Raw genomic sequence first — 23441 nt, 5'->3', positions numbered from 1 at the left:
GAGCTGCTTCCTGTTTTTGTCAAGCCTCTGCTCCCTCACAGTGGTACCGTTTGCCATGGAAACCCAACTGTGGTTGGGTGACTGACAAGGACGTGAAAGGTCATGGACCTGGTGATGACGGACAGATGTAAACATCATAAACATCCCCCTATAAAACAATATTATTTGATCAAAGAGCCCATGGTTTGTTATATAATTTATAGTAATGTGGTTAGTAATATTACTGTGTGTTTAATATGATTTCTACCATTATTCTCCTGTTGTCTGTAGGTATTTTGCACTAAGCTGACAGAAGCTGGAATCCCTCAAGACGTGATAACGGGGATCTTCTCCAACATATCCTCCATCTACTGCTTTCACCACAAGTTCCTGCTCCCTGAGCTCAAGACACGCATCACTGGAGAATGGTGAGGAGACCAGGGACAATGTCGTAATAGGGATTCAGTAACGTTATATAGTTCTATTAGCAGTGGTAAGATCAAGACTCTTTGGGCAGTAAGATGCTCAATCTTCTACAAACAACACCTACGTGATATTGGGTTTCTGCTTAGATCCTTCTCTCTCTCTCTCGCTCTTCTCTCTCATTACTGAATAGTGATAATTCTGCGGTGGTCAGTTGTGTTTTGGCTGCAGAACTCTGACAGCTGGGTTGCAGTGGGAGGGGGGGGGTTGTTGCTGGGCAGTGGGTTGTGTTGGGGGCGGAGGTTTGGTGTGTGTGTGAGCCAGCCTGGTAGAATGGGGGCATTATCTGCCTGTCTTCATCTGCTGGGAGGAAATGTACCAAAAGTGTGTGTGTGCCAACGCTAGTCTTTCTCTGTCTAGAGATTATTGAGTCTCATACAAATTATGTAGAGCGATTCCACCTGTCACATTCTGCGCACATTATAGAGTAAATGTACTGTAGGTTACTATTTCTGTGAATTCCATATTGTAATTTTACATTGAATGGAATGTGTACTACAAGTATACTCTTAAGTTCAGAGTACAGTACAAACATAGACATGGAAATCTACCATGAACCTTTTTTTAGCACATTGACTGAGTTTTAAGCCATGTGGGCGGGTGTGTGGTCTGTGTGTTAGGGACTCAAACCCACGTATTGGAGACATCCTCCAGAAGCTGGCTCCGTTTATGAAGATGTACGGAGAGTACGTGAAGAACTTTGACCGTGCTATGGACCTGGTCAACACCTGGAGCCAGCGGTCATCACAGTTCAAGAGTGTGGTCCAGAACATACAAGTAAGTGGCATCTCTCCCACAGAATCAGTGTTTATTTATGGTAACGTATGCTGTTGTTAAATGTGCATTACAGTGTAGTGTACCTACAGTATGTAGTAGGCCTGTTTTACTGTACTGTATGTGTAAGTGTTTTGCTGTGTTTGCTATCCCTACAGAAGCAGGATGTGTGTGGGAACCTGACTCTCCAGCACCACATGCTGGAGCCTGTGCAGAGGATTCCTCGCTATGAACTCCTGCTCAAGGACTATCTAAAGAAACTGCCTGACGATGCACTGGACAGGAAGGACACAGAGAGTATGTCTGTCTGCCTGTCCGTCCGTCTGTTTGTCTGTGCCTACACACGGCTCACCCACTCATTACCTGTCTGTCTGTCTGTCTGTCTGTCTGTCTGTCTGTCTGTCTGTCTGTCTGTCTGTCTGTCTGTCTGTCTGTCTGTCTGTCTGTCTGTCTGTCTGTCTGTCTGTCTGTCTGTCTGTTTGTCTGTGCCTACACACGGCTCACCACTCATTACCTGTCTGTCTGTCTGTCTGTCTGTCTGTCTGTCTGTCTGTCTGTCTGTTTGTCTGTGCCTACACACGGCTCACCACTCATTACCTGTCTGTCTGTCTGTCTGTCTGTCTGTCTGTCTGTCTGTCTGTCCCTCACTAGGAACCATACTAGCCACTCTACAAGCTCCATGTCTTGTGACCTTACCATAACCTTGTACTGTACATTGTCCCTGTTTGAAGTAATGTCTAGGTAAAGCCTACATAATCTACCGTGGTGTCAGTAGTCGGTTTAGTAGAGGCCCAGGACTCTCCTAGGACTGGTCATGTAGAGGGGAACGTCAGCTCTGTTTATGTAGTTAATGACTTTAATGCAGTGTGTGTTTAATGTAGAATGTGTGTCTCTGATGTTGGGTAATGTACATGCTATGAGAGGCCTAACACTGTCTCCCTGTCTGTGTAACACAAACATTGTATATGTTTGATGTATGGTCATTTACAGTAGGCCTATAGTATGATGGTGTACAGGCTGGCTGCAGTGAAATGCTAGACACTGACCTATTTGTCACAGTATTCAATGCAATTACTACGAGTCGTATAGACAATGAGTGTACAAAACATTAGTAACGCCTGCTCTTTCCATGACCAGGTGAATCTAGGTGAAAGCAATGATCCCTTATTGATGTCACTTGTTATTCAGAAGGTGAATGGGCAAGACAAAATATGTAAGTGCCTTTGAACGGTGTATGGTAGTAGGTGCCAGGCTCACCGGTTTGAGTGTGTCAAGAACTGCAACGCTGCTGGGTTTTTCACGCTCAACAGTTTCCCACGTGTATCAAGAATGGTCCACCACCCAAAGGACATCCAGCCAACTTGACACAACTGTGGCAAGCTTTGGAGTCAACATGGGTCAGCATCCCTGTGGAACGCTTTCGACACCTTGTAGAATCCCTGCCCTGATGAATTGAGGCTGTTCTGAGGGCAAAAGGGGGTGCATCTCAATATTCCTAATGTTTTGTGCACTCAGTGTATAAACAGTGAGTGTTTCAAATGTGTAGGGCTGATGCATGGTTATGTAGAGTTGCTGCAGTAACACTAACACTGTCTGTGTGTGTTTTATAGAGGCCCTGAAACTCATATCCACAGCAGCCAACCACTCCAATGCTGCCATCAGGAAAATGGTAAGATTATGTTTTTTTCTGCTTGGAGCCCTCTCTGTTCCCTCCACCTGTGAATCTCTTTGACATACTTTTCCTACTTTTTATGGTTTTCATGGTGGGGATGTTGTAGTTCCCGACAGTGTATGAGGGAGGGAGAGGGAGGGAGTTTTGTTTGATTCATTGATTTTATTTATTTGACAATTTAAAAACACAATGCAACCACAAACGTGGATACAACGCATTGAAACATTTGTTGATGAATATTTTTTTCCATTGTGGTCCTCTTAAAACATCAAACATGTTACACATTCACAGCTAAAAACTGAATTGTAGGAAACATCACATGTCCAAAATAATGAAACGACTGTGCAAAGAACAAAATACAACACATTTGAATAGTCCTCCAGATCGCAGTGGTTGCTCTCCTTGGGAATAGCTTGCAGAACTAGCCAGCCAGCGTCCTTCACTGTCCAAACTGCGTTGGTTGCGACAATGTACAGGGAGGGCGGGAGGCAGGGTGCTTTAGTGCAGACAGGAAGCTGCCGTTTCCTGCCACTAGTTTCACAGCCTGCGGAAGACTGACGGCTGTCTCTGACACACACACAGTCACACTTCTGCCCTCTGGTGTGTGACTTATCATGTCTTATTCTGTCTCAACAGTTTTAGTTCAATAGCTCCTCCAATAGCTTCCCCTGACTTATATACATGTATCATTGTATCATGTTCCATCTGCTCTGTATGTGTGTGTTTCACATGGTTCCTTATCCTTGGTGTTCCTCAGGAGAAGATGAACAAACTGCTGCAGGTCTATGAGAGACTTGGGGGAGAGGAGGACATTGTGAACCCAGCCAACGAGCTCATCAAAGAAGGACACATCAAGAAGATGTCTGCCAAGAATGGGACGGCCCAGGACCGATACCTCTACCTGGTGAGTGGCAGGAGGAGTTGGAATGGAGAGAATGTGTAGGAATGGGATGACTATATCAAAGTGTGTATGTGTGTGTGTGTGTCTGTTTACTGTGTATACTCATCCGTTTTCCCCTCTCTCTGTGTGTCCGTGCTGCAGTTCAACAACATGGTGCTGTACTGCGTTCCCAAGCTGAGGCTGATGGCGCAGAAGTTCAGTGTGAGAGAGAGGATCGACATCGCTGGGATGGAGGTCAGGAAGGAGGTAACAGAAGGCACTCATCTTCTCTTCTCTTGTTACTTATTTTGTTCCATTCTGAATGGGTGACGCATAGAAGGGACATTCTTCTTTAGTGCCTCAGAGGTAAAAGTGGCACTGTTCTCCTCTGCGGCTTCAGGTGCAGGAGAACGTGAAGCAGAACCTCCCCCACACGTTCGCAATCATCGGCAAGCAGCGCTCACTAGAGCTACAGGCCAGGTAAGAACTATGGAGCGATTACATGGGAGAACTGTAGAACTGTGCCTTTGGTAACGGAAACACAACATTTCAGGCACATGCTAGAACACATAGATGTATTGATAGCTATAGGGCTGTTGTTGAAACATTCCCTCTGTTTTTCAGGACGGCTGAGGAAAAGGAAGACTGGATACAGGTCAGGAATACCAGAATATTTTTTTATTCATCCACTCCGACTCTGTGAAACATAACACTAACATGGAATGGGTTTTATAGGGGATTTGTGCCTCCACAGTTACACTGTATTAGGAACAGTATTCGTATTAGGGAGGCTTTCCTCCACACTGCCATACTCATTAAGCTGCTCATTAAAGCTCATTTAGCCCATTAAAGCTGACTAAAGCTGATTTAAAAGGGCTCATAGGCTGGAGGGGAGGGGTGTGTGCCAGGCAGTGGGTCTGGGAGTGTTTGGAAAGGAGTGGAAGAGCCCTTCAGCAATCTGAAGGACACAGAGGAATGTGTAGTCTTTATACTTTGGAGAGGGGGGCACAAAGATTGTGCATACACAGAGTCTATTATTCACACGTGAATACAGTGCCCACTACACACGCACACACACACAAACACAAACACACACACACACATACACTCTGTTAGTGCAGTAGAGAGGCCAGTCTCTGACACAGACCACTGGGCTGGATCAGAGGTCCGTGATACATTTGGCCCTCTGATGTCATGGCTGATGTCATCTCTGTATAACAGGGTCAGTCCAGACGACAGCACAGTCTCTCTCTTTGTTCTCCTCTCTTTAACAGGCAGTCTCTCTCTCTCTCTCTCTCTCTCTCTCTCTCTCTCTCTCTCTCTCTCTCTCTCTCTCTCTCTCTCTCTCTCTCTCTCTCTCTCGCTCTCTCTCTCTCTCTCTCTCTCTCTCTCTCTCTCTCTCTCTCAAATGAAATTGTATTTGTCACATGTGCCGAATACAACAGGTGTAGACCTTACAGTGAAATGCTTAGTTACAAGCCCTTAACCAACAATGCAGTTTTAAGAAAAATAAGTGTTAAGTAAAAAATAGATAAGTAAAAAAAAAATACAAAATACAAAGAAATAACAAATAATTAAAGAGCATCAGTAAAATAACAGTAGGGAGGCTATATACAGGGGTACCGGTACAGAGTCAATGTGCGGGGGCACAGGTTAGTCGAGGTAATTTATGAAATATTTACATGTAGGTAGAGTTAAAGTGATAATAAACAGAGAGTGGCAGCAGCGTAAAAGAGGGGGTGGGGGGACAATGCAAATTGTCCGGGTAGCCATTTGATTAGCTGCTCAGGAGTCTTATGGCTTGGGGGTAGAAGCTGTTAAGAAGCCTTTTGGACCTAGACTTGGTGCTCCGGTACCGCTTACTGTGTGGTAGCAGAGAGAACAGTCTATTACATAGGGTGGCTGGAGTCTTTGACCATTTTTAGGGCCTTCCTCTGACACCGCCTGGTATAGAGGTCCTGGATGGCAGGAAGCTTGGCCCCAGTGATGTACTGGGTCGGATGCACTACCCTCTGGAGCACCTTGCGGTTGGAGGCCGAGCAGTTGCCATACCAGGCAGTAATGCAACCAGTCAGGATGCTCTCGATGGTGCAGCTGTATAACTTTTTTGAGGATCTGAGGACCCATACCAAATATTTTCAGTCTCCTGAGGGGGAATAGGCTTTGTCGTGCCCTCTTCACAACTGTCTTGGTGTGTTTGGACAGTGATAGTTTGTTGGTGATGTGGACACCAAGAAACTTGAAGCTCTCAACGTGCTCCACTACAGACCCGTCAATGAGAATGGGGGCGTGCTCGGTCCTCCTTTTCCTGTAGTCCACAATCAGCTTTGTACGCGTCTCTGTGTGTGGAGTAAAGGTGGTCTAGAGTTTTTTCCTCTGGTTGCACATTTAACATGCTGGTAGAAATGAGGTAAAACGGATTTAAGTTTCCCTGCATTAAAGTCCCCGGCCACTAGGAGAGCCGCCTGTGGATGAGCGTTTTCCTGTTTGCTTATGGTCTTATACAGCTCATTGAGTGCAGTCTTAGTGCCAGCATCGGTTTGTAGTGGTAAATAAACAGCTACGAAAAACATATATGAAAACTCCCTTGGTAAATAGTTTGGTCTACAGCTTATCATGAGATACTCTACCTCAGGCGAGCAAAACCTAGAGACTTCCTTAATATTAGATTTCGTGCACCAGCTGTTGTTTACAAATATACACAGACCGCCACCCCTTGTCTTACCGGAGGCGGCTGTTCTATCTTGCTGATGCAGCGTAAACCCCGCCAGCTGTATGTTATCCATGTCGTCGTTCAGCTACGACTCTGTGAAACATAAGATATTACAGTTTTTAATGTCCCGTTGGTAGGATATTCGTGATCGTAGCTCGTCTATTTTGTTATCCAATGATTTTACGTTGGCTAATAGGACTGATGGTAGAGGCAGATTACCCACTCGCCGTTGGATCCTTACAAGGCACCCCGACCTACGTCCCCGATATCTCCGTCTCTTTCTCCTGCGAATGACGGGGATTTGGGCCTTGTTGGGTGTCTGAAGTAAATCCTTTGCGTCCGACTCGCAAAAATTTTTTTATTCATCCAGTACGAGGTGAGTAATCGCTGTCCTGATATCCAGAAGCTCTTTTTGGTCATAAGAGACGGTGGCAGAAACATTATGTACAAAATAAGTTACAAATAACGCGAAAAAACACAAACAATAGCACAATTGGTTAGGAGCCCGTAAAACAGCAGCCATCTCATCTCTCTCTCTCTCTCTCTCTCTCTCTCTCTTTCTCTCTCTCTCCGAAGGGGCTGTAGGTTGTCGTAGAATTTCTACCATTATAACATCAGTGACTTCACTGCCTCTTCACCTTTATTGTAAACCAGTGAAGAATATTTTAACTGTCTGAAACTGCGGGCCTCTGTTAATGGCTTATCTCCTTCTCTCCCCTCCATCTTCTCCTGTCTCCCTCTTCCCCATCCCCTCCACTCCCAGGTCATCCTGGCCACCATAGAGAAGCACAAGCAGAACAGTGAGACCTTTAACAAAGCCTTCAATAGCTCCTTCTCCAGGGACGAAGACCACCTGCCAGACTCACCGGTCAGTCTGTCTGTCTGTCTTTCTTTCTTTGTTTCTTTGTTTCTTTGTTTCTCTCTGTCAAGCCATGCGTCAACCTGCACTATGCATGTATATATCAATATGAAAGTACTATGGCTTGGTCAGAAAGTGTGTCACACTCAGGCCTTTGTCTGACAAAGCAGCTATCCTCACACACGCGCACACACACACACACACACACAGCATGCACACACACACACAGCCGTGTGTGTCATGTGCCTCTCGCTGCAGACACACAAAGAAGCTCTTACTTAACTCACACATACACACACAAACACACACACACGCGTACTTATAAAGGAGCTCTTTCTTCTCAGTGTCTGACAGTCGCACACACTCACAAACGCACACACACTCTGTCATGGTCTGTCTTTAGTTCCCTCGGCACTCTCTCATGACCTAATAGGGGAAGCCCCCATGCACACTGTACACAAATCTCTTCTGAATCTCCAATGACCCACTTTGGGCTGGCTGGACCTGGACACAGGCCAAAGTAGGAACACATGCCAGACCTATTGTCTGTCTCTGAGGCCTGGCTGCCATCTAGTGGGGACAAACACACACAGCAGCTTTAGGTAATATTCAGAGGCTGTTGTTCCCATTCTCTGGCACTGTGTGAGAGTGCTTTGTCAGTGATATGTTGACACCTGAAGTTAAGTGCTAGCCGTGTAATAACAATGGATGTACTTTCAATGTAACTCATACATCTCTCCCAGGGTTAAATATGTCACTCTGATCGTGTATTCATGTTCTTCTCTTCTCAGGGTCCCTGGAGCAACACATCCATAGACTCAGACAGTGAAAGACTGCAAGAAAGGGTAGGTGTCAAACGTCCTTATACAATACATTTCCTCAGGCTCTATAGCCTGCTGTTGTGTTACTGACTATGCTTTTGATTGGAAGATAATGTATATTTATTTGCTACAGTGTCAATGGCATTGCACCACATTATAATAGAAACCATACAATGGGCAATAGAATGTGAGTTCAGTGTACCATGAATGACTGAGTTCATAACAAGAAGTACATTGATCTCTCCTATTCTAAAGCCTGGATGTCTTGTCTTTGTTTGAGGTAACAAGACTGTGTGGATCTATAATCCACACAGTAGGCTGCAGAGAGGTATATATAGCAAGTTGTCTTCTCTATGGGGATAGCATCACTAGCTCACTCTCTAGTAGCGGTGAGGGGTGTCTGTGGAGAGATGAGACACGATCAGGGGGTGAATTTCACACTCCCTCCCACAATACGAATGTGCTAAACGGCTGGTGGTGCTACCGATGCCCCAGTCTGAGAGAGCAACAGGAGGGCTTCGATTTTCATTTTCCGGTTATAGAGGAAGATGTTGGGAGTGGGAGAGAAAGAATAGGGGAGATAACAGAGAGAGTGGGCAAATGGCGAGATAGAGAGAGAAAGGGCCCTCATAGGCCCCTTCACCCAACTATTTCAGGGTTACTTAGGTAACACAAAGATGTATTGAGACGAGATGACCTTGTGATTGGACAGATCTTGATACATTGTTTGTATGTGTTTCTCTGTTTTCCAGAAAAGTTCAAAGAAGAAGGAGAAGGAGAAGCAGACATGTAAAGGCTGCAACGAGAGCTTCAACTTCACCAAGCGCAAGCACCACTGCAAATCCTGTGGAGCGGTGAGCACAGAGAGGGAGAGGAGGGCGGGAGGAGGGAGGGGGCGGGAACAGTTAGTGCCAGTATGCTGCATTTTCACCAGTGGATGTCCTGTATAATTGATTTTCAGTTGTCTAAATATCTCTTTCTCTCCCTCCATTCCTCCCTCTCTTCCTCTTTTGCTCTTTCCCTCCCTCTGCAGGCCATCTGTGGTAAATGCTCTAAGATGTTGGAGAACAAGACGTGTCGCGTGTGTCCGGAGTGCTTCGAGATGAGCCAGGGCCCTGAGGGGACTGCAGGGGCCCCAGTAGAGCTGAAGAGGAAAGCCGAGGTGAGGACCGACTCTCAGCTTATACTATAGAAAAGAGTAGAATATAACTTCATTTAAACAAATGTTCCATCCAGAGACTTGCTTTTGGCTACCCCTCACAAATATCATAAGACAATCAGACATCATACTTATTGTATATGGCACAGTGTTGTTGAGAAGCTAGCATGGACAGGCTGCCAAGAGCGGACTCCCAGCAGAGCAGGTCTGAAGAAGGGGGTTGGAGTATGGAGGTTGGCAGCGGGCACACTGTCTCAGTTCCAGCCTCTGGAGAGTGGCATAATTACCTTAGTCGCCCCAGTATGACAGAGAAGACAGAGCTCAGCCCAGACAGCCCCACAGAGCATCGTGCACCTCTATCAATCACACACACACACACACACTAGAGAGATAGAACAGTGGCACACACAGTCTATAGTCTGCACGGCTCAATAAGATCCATCTCTGTGTGTGTACCAGGAGTCACCGTGAACTAGTGTTCAACAGACTGCCTTGTAGAGCACAGCACATAACAGAGACTGGATGAAGCAGATCGTTGTGTCTTAAAGCCTGTAGGCAACACTGAATAATATCTTTCTAATGGAATATCATTGTTTTATTGCAGTATCATTATCCATGTCTATCAAACTCACAATGCTGCTGTAAGAGAAACTACTAAGAAACGATCTCCCTCTCTCATGACTAGTTAAGGGGCTTAGTGGAAAGCAGCAGACTCTGCTGAGTGAGCAGTCTCTCTGCTCCACTTCATGTGTATGACGCAACAGCTGAGCAGTCTAATCTGGTTCAATTGAGCCGGTCTGGCTGTCTGTCTTGGGGTCATACTGTCTCACACACAAACACACACACACACACACTATATCTATCGCAGTAGCAGTACCGTAATGGCAGTGATCTGCAGTGGTATTATTTCTGACCAAGGGGGCTACAGCACCACATCAGTAACAGCGGGGCAGCAGCATGAACACTGGTCCATGTCCAAATCTCTCTATAAATCTGTCCAACATGCTGGACACTAGGTTTGTTATGTAAGAGAATGTACCAGACCTTTATCCTTGAGTGCCCCTTAAACGTCCAGGCTGATTATCACTTTGAATTGATAGTGAAAGTGAATTCCAAACATTGGTTTGTGCATGGGGAAAGAGCTACTGTATTTGTGTTGAACTGTGGAATATTATTTGAGTATTGGCACCCACTGCAGTAGATCAACTTTGGGATTGTGCCTTTAACTCTGCCTCCTGTGTGTGTTTCTGTCTCTCCAGAAGCAGGTGTCTCTGTCGGGGGACAACTGTCTGCTGTGTGGCCAGCTGCAGGTGCAGGAGAAGGGCAAGACCTGGAACAAGACCTGGGTGGCTGTCACCAAGACTGATCCTCTAGTGCTCTACCTGCAGACCAGCGGACAGGTAAGGGTTAACCTCACACACACCCATGTCTGTCTATATCTGTGTCTATGTACCAGTCTGTCTGTCTGTTTATTTGTGTCTTTGTACCACTGTCTTGTCTACATCCTGTCTCAATGCCCAGGCCACCTGTATATGTAGGTAGAGGTTTCCCCTAACAACTGACACAGGGTCAGTTATTTTTCATCCTATCAATGATATTCTGTGTGTCAGTGTGCTTTACACCTCCTGTACTGTACAGTCTGTGTCCTTGTCATGTGTGTTCCCACTGTCTGTACTCAGTAGATTTGGGTCAGCAGGATTTGTCTGTCCTCACTCCGATCTCAGATGGGGCTGCTGCAGCTCACACTGTTACTACCATGGTGTTTATACTAGATTATTACTACACTGTTACTACCATGGTGTTATTACTAGATTATTACTACACTGTTATTACCATGGTGTTTATACTAGATTATTACTACACTGTTACTACCATGGTGTTATTACTAGATTATTACTACACTGTTACTACCATGGTGTTTATACTAGATTATTACTACACTGTTACTACCATGGTGTTATTACTAGATTATTACTACACTGTTATTACCATGGTGTTATTACTAGATTATTACTACACTGCTATTACCATGGTGTTATTACTAGATTATTACTACACTGCTATTACCATGGTGTTATTACGAGATTATTACTACACTGTTATTACCATGGTGTTATTACTAGATTATTACTACACTGTTATTACCATGGTGTTATTACTAGATTATTACTACACTGTTATTACCATGGTGTTATTACTAGATTATTACTACACTGCTATTACCATGGTGTTATTACTAGATTATTACTATACTGTTATTACCATGGTGTTATTACTAGATTATTACTACACTGTTACTGCCATGGTGTTTATACTAGATTATTACTACACTGTTATTACCATGGTGTTATTACTAGATTATTACTACACTGTTATTACTAGATTATTACTACACTGTTATTACCATGGTGTTATTACTAGATTATTACTACACTGTTATTACCATGGTGTTATTACTATGTTATTACTACACTGTTTTTACATGGCATTATTACTCTGTTACTACACTGTAATTACCATGGCATTATTACTATATTACTACATTGTAATTACCATGGTGTTATTACTCTATTATTACACTGTAATTACCATGGCGGTATTACACTGTTATTACAATAATTACCATGTGTGATTACTCTGTTATTACACTGTAATTACAATGGTGTTATTACTCTATTACACTGTAATTACCATGGTGTTACTCTATTATTACACTAATTACCTTGGTGCTATTAAGCTGTTATTACACTAATTACATGGTGGTATTACTCTATTATTACACAGTAATTATCATGGTGGTATTACTCTATTATTACACAGTAATTACCATGGTGGTATTACTCTATTATTACACAGTAATTACCGTGGTGGTATTACTCTATTATTACACAGTAATTACCGTGGTGGTATTACTCTATTATTACACAGTAATTACCGTGGTGTTATTACTCTATTATTACACAGTAATTACTGTGGTGTTATTACTCTATTATTACACAGTAATTACCGTGGTGTTATTACTCTACTATTACACAGTAATTACTGTGGTGTTATTACTCTATTATTACACAGTAATTACCGTGGTGGTATTACTCTATTATTACACAGTAATTACCGTGGTGTTATTACTCTATTATTACACAGTAATTACCGTGGTGCTATTACTCTATTATTACACAGTAATTACCGTGGTGTTATTACTCTACTATTACACAGTAATTACCGTGGTGCTATTACTCTATTATTACACAGTAATTACCGTGGTGGTATTACTCTATTATTACACAGTAATTACCATGGTGGTATTACTCTATTATTACACAGTCATTACCATGGTGGTCTTACTCTATTATTACACAGTCATTACCATGGTGGTATTACTCTATTATTACACAGTCATTACCGTGGTGGTATTACTCTATTATTACACAGTCATTACCGTGGTGTTATTACTCTATTATTACACAGTCATTACCGTGGTGTTATTACTCTATTATTACACAGTAATTACCGTGGTGGTATTACTCTATTATTACACAGTAATTACCATGGTGGTATTACTCTATTATTACACAGTAATTACCATGGTGGTATTACTCTATTATTACACAGTAATTACCATGGTGGTATTACTCTATTATTACACAGTCATTACCATGGTGGTCTTACTCTATTATTACACAGTCATTACCATGGTGGTATTACTCTATTATTACACAGTAATTACCATGGTGCTATTACTCTATTATTACACAATAATTACCGTGGTGGTATTACTCTATTATTACACAGTAATTACCATGGTGGTATTACTCTATTATTACACAGTCATTACCATGGTGGTCTTACTCTATTATTACACAGTCATTACCATGGTGGTATTACTCTATTATTACACAGCAATTATTACCATGGTGCTATTACTCTATTATTACACAGTAATTACCGTGGTGCTATTACTCTATTATTACACAATAATTACCGTGGTGTTATTACTCTATTATTACACAGTAATTACCATGGTGGTATTACTCTATTATTACACAGTAATTACCGTGGTGTTATTACTCTATTATTACACAGTAATTACCATGGTGGTATTACTCTATTATTACACAGTAATTACCATGGTGGTATTACTCTATTATTACACAGTCATTACCATGGTGGTCTTACTCTATTATTACACAGTCATTACCATGGTGGTATTACTCTATTATTACACAGTCATTACCATGGTGGTCTTACTCTATTATTACACAGTCATTACCATGGTGGTCTTACTCTATTATTACACAGTAATTACCATGGTGGTATTACTCTATTATTACACAGTCATTACCATGGTGGTCTTACTCTATTATTACACAGTCATTACCATGGTGGTATTACTCTATTATTACACAGTCATTACCATGGTGGTATTACTCTATTATTACACAGTAATTACCATGGTGGTATTACTCTATTATTACACAGTCATTACCATGGTGGTATTACTCTATTATTACACAGTCATTACCATGGTGGTATTACTCTATTATTACACAGTCATTACCATGGTGGTATTACTCTATTATTACACAGTCATTACCATGGTGGTCTTACTCTATTATTACACAGTAATTACCATGGTGGTATTACTCTATTATTACACAGTCATTACCATGGTGGTATTACTCTATTATTACACAGTCATTACCATGGTGGTATTACTCTATTATTACACAGTCATTACCATGGTGGTATTACTCTATTATTACACAGTCATTACCATGGTGGTATTACTCTATTATTACACAGTCATCACCATGGTGGTATTACTATATTATTGCACTGTGTGACCAGAGGTGACCAGAGGGCCTCTTCCAAAAGGTGGGTGGGACTCACCAGGTGGAATTTTAACCCTTGATGGGATGGAAAATAACTGAACCTGTGTCAATTGTTAGGGGAAACCTCTAACTACAGTACTTACATTTACATTTCCGTCATTTAGCAGACGACTTACAAATTGGTGCATTCACCTTTTTTTTTTTTTTTTTGGTGGGGTGGGGTAAGGGGGGGGGTTAGAAGGATTACTTTATCCTTCTAACCCCCCCCCCCCCCCCCTCCTGAGGGTGCTTCACCACTGTCCTGTATAGTATAGGTACAGTATGCAGACATATCCGGGGCTGAAAGCTAGTGAAGGGATGATTGATACCGGAGCGCCAATGCTCCGATGCAGTTTTCAAAGCACTACTGATCCGACACAATGTACCGATGCTCGTTTCAAAGTAATATTATCAAATGACGTCCGAAGCTTAGTTTGATCACATGGTTATTCAAATTGTGTTGCTAAATGCGAGATCCCACTGATTTCGCCATGGTTCCGGTGCATTCTTTGATTCCAAGCTGCTTTCAAACACCGACCTCTACTTGACACCCTACTTAAAATGTAGTTAGGATTTTTTCATGGAACGTTACCTGAACGGTAATTCATCAGGTAGAGTCGGGGTCTCTGGGACCAGAAAACTCAGACGACAGGGAATGGGATCGAATACCGTAGAAGTCATATTATTTATAAAATAGTTTTATGTGAAACCACACTTTCTGCACATTGTTGTGCAAAAAATTAGTTTTATTTAGTAAAGCATAAGCTTCTGTCTTAAGCATCTAAAATTATGCCATAGATTTACAGTTTTTGCCAGCAAAAAAAGGGATTCACAGCAAAAAATGGAAGCATGATGGAAGGTGCAAACCTGTATGGTAACTGATAGTAGGCTACTAAGACCTGAGACTAACCGCCGCGCCACAGAGATTTGATGAATATTGTGGAAAAATCGTATATGAACATAAAACACTGTTTTTCATTGCTGACCAGTAGATGTCACTAAAAGCGTAATGAACCGTTTTTTGGCACAATTTGGTGAAAGCCCCAAAGGCTTCAGAAATCAGTGATTAATGATTGTTAGATGAGCATTTTTTTATGATTTGATAGAAACTGGGGAACGAGGAGGGGGAGGGAGCTTATGAAAGTGCCTTATGAAATACAATCTAGGCCCCTGCATTAAAGAGGGGAAAACAGCTCAGCTGGTAGAACACGGCGCTTGTAACGCCAGGGTAGTGGGTTCGATCCCCGGGACCACCCATACACAAAAATGTATGCACGCATGACTGTAAGTCGCTTTGGATAAAAGCATCTGCTAAATGGCATATTATTATTATTATTAAAACTGCACTGGTATGCTTCTTCTTGACTGATTGTCCTGTTTGTTGTGTCTTTTCAGGACTCTCGCGGGGCACGGGCCATACCCCTTCCAGGGTTTGAGGTGAGCGTGGCAGCGCCATCGGCAACAGAGAAATCAGAGCTCAAGCACACGTTCCAGCTGAGTCACTCCCAGCAGGCTTTGCTGTTCAGCGCCCAGGATGCAGAAGTACAGGCCAAGTGGGTGGAGCTTCTCTCTAGAGCCGCCCGTGGGGAAACGCCCACAGACACGCCCGTCAGCCTGACGGAGCACAGGGAAAGCCAATAGGACGGCTCCGCTGAGGCCACAGGACCCTCCCCTCCTTCCCACCTTTCACCCCTCTCCTGTGGACAGAGCACACATTACTTGAATTCACTTTTACCTTTGCACTTTTTATTTTGTTTTCTTTGAAGGGAGGCAAGATTTCCCCCCTCTGCTCCCACTTCACCCTTTCCTCCACCAGACACACACATTTACACACAGACTCGCTCGCTCTTTCCTTCGCTCTCTCTATCGCTCTCTCTATCGCTCTCTCTCACACACACATTACACACACACACACATTACACACACACACACACACAACTGTGCCACCAACTCCGCCACCATTGTATGCGTGGTTACATTTTATTTCTCTCAGTGTTCTCTGCAGTTCAAGAAGAACAGAATACTCTTTGACTTAACATGTTTTGAATTATAGCCGAAGGCATTTATAATATGGATCCTGTATGATTTTATAAAAAGGTGAAGTTCCTTGTACATTGTGTGACTGTGAACCATTAACCCCTGTCGGTCTGTCTGTGTCTGTGTCTGTGTATGTGTTGCTCCTGTGTTTTATTTCAATATTGAATGTTAGCGTATTGAACCCCACATGCAGATGCCCCTCTCCCCACCCCTGTGGACCCAGTGGCAGCTCAGTGGTGATTGTACAGTGTGTATACTATAGTGTGTCATTAGCTAAAAGAGCTCCATTTTAACTTAAGAGACGTGAACGAACGCTTGTGGCTGGCCACCTGATGCTCCCACTATCAGCCCCCCAACTCCTCACCCCCCAGACACACCTTACTCCCTTGCTGTGTCCCAGTGTTTTAAAAAATACTTTCTTTCTTTGCTCTCTCTCCTTTGTAAACCATTTATCTGACTGGATAGTCGATTTAATATGGTGGAATTTGTCCCTTTTCCACTAGTAGACTGGGTGGAGTTCCTGCCAATGTTGTTTTGACCTGTCCAGTAGCTGAGGAGAGGAAGCCACTGTAGAGTATCAGGACATTACTTACCACAGATCTAGGATCAGCTTCCCCTCCCCAAATCACCATGTTGGGAAACAACGCAAAACTGGCCTTAAATCAGTGTCTACAGACAATGTATAGCTAGTCCCTGGCTCCTGTATGGCCTTGGTCCCTCCCTCTCCTTTCTATAAACTCTGCCCTCAGCGGCCAGGAGGATACTCCCACTTCCTGTTTCCATGCAGAGGCCAAATCAAGCTCCCTACCGCATCGCCCTGCGCCTATCAAATTGTGTAACAACGCGGAGGGCTCCGTATAGCTCCACATTGACATGATTGGATGATGGTAGGTTGGGGCGGTACATCCTGTATAAATACAAACTCACTTCCTTGACAACTTCCTTCACAATAACTCTGCCCTGCTCCGCTAAACGCAAGAAGTATGAAAGCATTGACGTCTGCAGAGGCTGCATCGCAGCCACCTCAGATGTCAGATTGACCATGCAGAGCCTTCAAGACTGTGTGTTTTGCCTTGCCCCCCAACCCCTCTGGCAGCAACTTGTAAATAACCAGAGGACTGTTCAGTGGCTCTCTATGTGCAAGTATAAACTCACTCATATTTATGTACCGTACTCTGAAAACCCCAGTGCCCCTCTTTCCTCTTTGTCGTACTGTAAAGTGAGCAGACTCAGTATTGCGTGTTTTAACCCCAGATTGTGCGCTGTGGATAAGCAGTCAAGCATTTCATCAATAAAGAGACATATGGCTCACTCAGTGTCATACTGTCCAACATGATCCTTCTAGTGTCCTGTCGGTTTGTGTTCTCTCTCAATTCTCACTCTCTCTAAATCCTTCCTTCCCTCTCTCTCTCTCTCTCTCTCTCTCTCTCTCTCTCTCTCTCTCTCTCTCTCTCTCTCTCTCTCTCTCTCTCTCTCTCTCTCTCTCTCTCTCTCTCTCTCTCTCTCTCTCTCTCTCTCTCTCTCTCTCTCTCTCTCTCTCTCTCTCTCTCTCTCTCTCTCTCTCTCTCTCTCTGTCTCCTTCCTTCTATCTCTCTCTGTAAATAAGTCTCTTTCTTCTGCTATTTCTATTCCCCAAGTTGATGGCAGTGTTTAATCAGGTATGAATATCGGATCTCATGCTACGTTTGTCAAGTAGTCCTACACTACAATAATAGATGGAGATAGGTACTGAATGCTTACTTGCAAACGATGCATACTTGACGTGTAAGTGACTTCTTGAACTAACACTCGCACTTGTCTTATCTTAATAGCACTGACTTTGCTGATAGCTACTTTATTGAGGGTAACATTTACTTACTGTGACTGTGATATGTGGTTGTCTAACCCAGCTATCTTAAGATGAATGCACTAACTTCAAGTCGCTCTGGATAAAAGCATCTGCTAAATGACTAAAATGTAAATGCAATGTCTATGGATTTAAGATTTAGTTTATCGTGAATGTAAAGTGATGGACCAATCCTCTTGGACGGTTACCAGGTAACTTAAATTAGATCCTCCATTGACTGGATTGACAGTCTCTTCTATCAGTGATATCGCACATCAAACATCCATCAGATATAAAATGCCAGCAGATATTTGATCTTACCTTTGGATAGGGTGCATTAGGATTAAGGATCATTGTGTGTGTGGTGTGTGTGTGTGTGTGTGCGTGCGTGCGTGTGTGCGTATGGGAGAGCGAGAGAGATAGATAGACAGGATGAATAACTCCATCCCATCAAGAGAAAGGAAACCTAGCTGAATTAACTAAAGGCCCATAGTACTGTGGGACCATGTTAACTAAAGGCCCATAGTACTGTAGGACCATGTTAACTAAAGGCCCATAGTACTGTGGGACCATGTTAACTAAAGGCCCATAGTACTGTGGGACCATGTTAACTAAAGGCCCATAGTACTGTAGGACCATGTTAACTAAAGGCCCATAGTACTGTGGGACCATGTTAACTAAAGGCCCATAGTACTGTGGGACCATGTTAACTAAAGGCCCATAGTACTGTGGGACCATGTTAACTAAAGGCCCATAGTACTGTGGGACCATGTTAACTAAAGGCCCATAGTACTGTGGGACCATGTTAACTAAAGGCCCATAGTACTGTGGGACCATGTTAACTAAAGGCCCATAGTACTGTGGGACCATGTTAACTAAAGGCCCATAGTACTGTGGGACCATGTTAACTAAAGGCCCATAGTACTGTAGGACCATGTTAACTAAAGGCCCATAGTACTGTGGGACCATGTTAACTAAAGGCCCATAGTACTGTGGGACCATGTTAACTAAAGGCCCATAGTACTGTGGGACCATGTTAACTAAAGGCCCATAGTACTGTGGGACCATGTTAACTAAAGGCCCATAGTACTGTGGGACCATGTTAACTAAAGGCCCATAGTACTGTGGGACCATGTTAACTAAAGGCCCATAGTACTGTGGGACCATGTTAACTAAAGGCCCATAGTACTGTGGGACCATGTTAACTAAAGGCCCATAGTACTGTGGGACCATGTTAACTAAAGGCCCATAGTACTGTGGGACCATGTTAACTAAAGGCCCATAGTGCTGTGGGACCATGTTAACTAAAGGCCCATAGTACTGTGGGACCATGTTAACTAAAGGCCCATAGTACTGTGGGACCATGTTAACTAAAGGCCCATAGTGCTGTGGGACCATGTTAACTAAAGGCCCATAGTGCTGTGGGACCATGTTAACTAAAGGCCCATAGTACTGTGGGACCATGTTAACTAAAGGCCCATAGTACTATGGGACCATGTTATACCATCATTCCCCAGCTCTAGTCACATCTCTCCATGAGAACAGAACAATACGTATCTACATTACACTATGAAAACAAAAGCTTCTCAGGTTGGTAAGTCAGAACATTTTATAATACAACACAAGTAGTCATAAAGCCACAGAGCCTCTGAGCTTATCTGAGTGTGTCCCTGAGAAGGGTTATGTGTACTAGAGAGTAGAACGTTATGAATGACATCACTGATAATGTGAGTTTTGTCCGTGTGCTTTCTGCATGTCCTTTGGTCATTGTATTACAGTACTGTATGTGATGGTCAGTTATTGTAGAATGTCTTTGACTGTCTCGCTGGCTGTCTCCAGGACGTACGTGCCTCTGCTTTCGTACCAGAGGACAAGTGTCTGTGTCTGAAATTACCACACAGACTGAGATGGGGGGATCTGGTTTTGGTCAGAAAGGAGGGGAATAGTGAAACACAGGTATAGTAAGAGGGTTCAACATTTACATTACATTTACATTTACGTCATTTAGCAGACGCTCTTATCCAGAGCGACTTACATATAGGTGCATTCACCTTATAGCCAGTGGGATAACCACTTTACAAAGTTTTTTTTTTTTTTTTTTTGGGGGGGGGGGTTGGAGTAAAGGGGGGGGTAGAAGGATTACTTTATCCTATCCCAGGTATTCCTTAAAGAGGTGGGGTTTCAAATGTCTCCGGAAGGTGGTGAGTGACTCCGCTGTCCTGGCGTCGTGAGGGAGCTTGTTCCACCATTGGGGTGCCAGAGCAGCGAACAGTTTTGACTGGGCTGAGCGGGAACTATGCTTCCGCAGAGGTAGGGGAGCCAGCAGGCCAGAAGTGGATGAACGCAGTGCCCTCGTTTGGGTGTAGGGACTGATCAGAGCCTGAAGGTACGGAGGTGCCGTTCCCCTCACAGCTCCGTAGGCAAGCACCATGGTCTTGTAGCAGATGCGAGCTTCAACTGGAAGCCAGTGTCAACCACAGCAAGAGAGCAGTGGGGAATATCAGGGCTGCTCTTACACACACATGTACAGTAAGAGGGTTCAACCACAGCAAAAGAGCAGTGGGGAATATCAGGGCTGCTCTTACACACACAGGAATAGTAGTAGGGTTCAACCACAGCAAGAGAGCAGTGGGGAATAAATGGGCTGCTCTTACACACACAGGTATGGTAGGAGGGTTCAACCACAGCAAGAGAGCAGCGGGGAATAAATGGGCTGCTCTTACACACACAGGTATGGTAGGAGGGTTCAACCACAGCAAGAGAGCAGTGGGGAATAACAGGGCTGCTCTTACACACACAGGTATGGTAGGAGGGTTCAATCACAGCAAGAGAGCAGTGGGGAATAACAGGGCTGCTCTTACACACACAGGTATGGTAGGAGGGTTCAACCACAGCAAGAGAGTAGTGGGGAATATCAGGGCTGCTCTTACACACACATTCCACAAACTCTTATACCTTTTCTCACCTTTGTTTTCCACCTGCAATGACTTTCTGTGATACAAAATGTAGATTGTTGTGTGTTAACACGTCAATATGTGTATGTGTGCTGTGTGTGATGAAGAGGGACAGTTATAGATAGATTGTGTGAACCCCGTCTTTTTAAAGCAATTTGAGCTGCCAAAGTGATGTATTAAAAATGCGCCCTCTCCCAAACTGGGTGCTGTGGTGCAGAGATAGTCCCTAAAATGCTGACGGTTACTTCCTGACTGTCATAGTTTACATGCAGTTCGAACTGAGAGCTGGGTGCATTGTGTCACTGCCAAACAGAGACCATGCTGAGAAACTCTTATCGTTTCTCCCTTCAAAAGAAAACTCACTTTCAATGTTTGTTTTTTCAACTTTTTGGTTGGTAGCAAAGCCAGATTTTGAGCAGCATATCTCCCCAGGCAGCAGAGGCAGTGTCTGGATGCTGGGGCTTTTGAAGTAAAGCAGCAGAGCTGTTTTGTCTTTCCCTAATTGTTCATAATTGCCTTTTTGTTTTTCTCGTGTATTAGGAATTCTACTCTGTTTCTCCTGCTCCTCCCTGTAGGCACCAGCTGACTGGCTTATAACATGTGTATGTGTGCACGTGTTCGTGTGTGTGTGCATTAGAAAATAGCACCGAAAGAGAAAGACAGAGTACCCAACCCAGTTTTTCTGTGTACGGTCAGATCCACCAAGGTTGTATAGGGTTTGTTCCTTTGGCCTCTACCAGGAGCCTCAAGGCTTGTCTTAATGACTTAATTCATCAAGGCCACAGACCTGCTCTCATCAACACAACAGACTAGGTCCAACATGGCTGCTATCATTGCCAGCACCTCAATAGAGAACCGCTTTAAGTGAGGTCAAAGAACACACATTTCCAAACAGCCTTAATTCTGCTGTGAGATATCTTACCATCCCGTGCCAAGCAATATTTGTACACACTGAGCAGGGCAGTCTGGGTACCGGGCTACAGGGTTGGACTGGATCTCTAATATTCCCCAAACACAGCTGATGAGAATGTTTTTAATGTACAGTACCAGTCAAAAGTTTGGACACACCTACTCATCAAAGGGTTATTCTTCATTTTTACTATTTTCTACATTGTAGAATAGAAGTGAAGACATCAAAACTATGAAATAACACGTATGGAATCATAAAAACTATTAAACAAATCAACATATATTTTATATTTGAGTTTCTTCAAAGTAGCCACCCTTTGCCTTGATGACAGCTTTGGTTACTACATGATTCCATATGTGTTATTTCATGGTTTTGATGTCTTCACTATTATTCTACAAGGTAGAAAATAGTAAAAATAAAGAAAAACCCTTGAATGAATAGGTGTTTCCAAACTTTTGACTGGTACTGTAGATGTGGATGTTTTTTAAGGCCATTGGAACGTAAGCCTCTCACCAGTGTCTGTTTGTGAGTGGGTGTACACACAAAGCTAGCATTTCCTGTGTCACACAGACAGACAGACAGACACACACACAGCAAAGCTTTTGTTGCACTGTTTGGCAAGACTGTGTAGACATTTCTTCATTTGTGTAGGGGAAGTCGGTTGCACCTGTCATTTGGTTTCCTGTCATTTCCGTGGTACAGTATGTTGAGATGTATACGTCCTCAGATGTTGGGTTTCTCAGAGGTTGTGTTTCAGAAGGCATAGGTTCCTGTAATGTCTGTCCTGTGTGGTAAAGGAACAACCTTTATCCGGTTTTGTACTGTGTCACAAGGGAGTCTCAAATGAGGACAAAGCTTCACAGGTGATTTGCCTTGACAATTTTAATCTAAGCAGTCCTTCAAGAGTTACAGTCTAACTCACAGCTTTCAAAATCTAGGAATCACAAGCTTTAAAGGTGGTCCTGTGTTTGAATATACTGTATATGGGACATTTACTAGATGGTAACATAATGACACAATACAATCCTATCCCACAGCTCAAAAAGCATGAATTCCCATTCACAGACAGAAGCAGGAGGCTTAACATTGCATCATTACTTGCTAATTAAAAGCTGTTAAAGTGGAACTGACAGCGTTTTAGGAACATTAACTCTTATTAAAATATGTTCATATACACCCCCAGGAAGAATATGACACCTTTTGTACATTTACTGACAAGTGAGCTCTTAGATATGGTCATTTTCACGTTTTCATACATTCATGGGAATTACGAATACTAAGGCATTTGTGAAAATTCAATGGCAATATAGAGTGGGAAAGCGGGCATGAGTTTGGACAATTAATAGACACTGCAGTAAATAAAACCTAATAAAAACATCTGTCTTGTCCAGGACTGGAGTCTACACATACCCGTGCACCGTAGCTAATCATAGCTACAGTAGGCCTACTGTATATACAAATAAGACATGTTACGTCTAGTCTATGAGACCAGTCTCAGCAAAGT

The 23441-nt window shown here is 43.3% G+C and overlaps 1 protein-coding gene across 1 annotated transcript in view; it reads left to right on the top strand.

The window, feature by feature from the left end:
• The window catches only part of LOC311147593 (FYVE, RhoGEF and PH domain-containing protein 3-like), a gene marked incomplete at its 5' end in the record, with an annotated part of 29211 nt that extends 11625 nt beyond the window's left edge, over positions 1 to 17586 (top strand). The window contains 14 exons of the mRNA XM_084184334.1: positions 271 to 407; positions 1083 to 1239; positions 1395 to 1533; positions 2847 to 2905; positions 3666 to 3812; positions 3951 to 4055; positions 4189 to 4268; positions 4413 to 4443; positions 7265 to 7369; positions 8152 to 8205; positions 8934 to 9035; positions 9215 to 9343; positions 10600 to 10740; positions 15607 to 17586. Of these exons, the coding sequence (XP_084040460.1) occupies positions 271 to 407; positions 1083 to 1239; positions 1395 to 1533; positions 2847 to 2905; positions 3666 to 3812; positions 3951 to 4055; positions 4189 to 4268; positions 4413 to 4443; positions 7265 to 7369; positions 8152 to 8205; positions 8934 to 9035; positions 9215 to 9343; positions 10600 to 10740; positions 15607 to 15852 (1632 nt within the window). The 3' untranslated portion in view covers positions 15853 to 17586. The remainder of the gene's footprint in view (positions 1 to 270; positions 408 to 1082; positions 1240 to 1394; positions 1534 to 2846; positions 2906 to 3665; positions 3813 to 3950; positions 4056 to 4188; positions 4269 to 4412; positions 4444 to 7264; positions 7370 to 8151; positions 8206 to 8933; positions 9036 to 9214; positions 9344 to 10599; positions 10741 to 15606) is intronic.
• Positions 17587 to 23441: the final 5855 nt, after the last annotated feature.

Source organism: Coregonus lavaretus, assembly GCF_964263955.1.
Source record: "Coregonus lavaretus genome assembly, chromosome: 20".
In the NCBI taxonomy this organism is placed as follows: domain Eukaryota; kingdom Metazoa; phylum Chordata; class Actinopteri; order Salmoniformes; family Salmonidae; genus Coregonus; species Coregonus lavaretus.
Note: the sequence above shows the minus strand (reverse complement) of the source record. Positions and strands in the feature narration are given on the sequence as shown.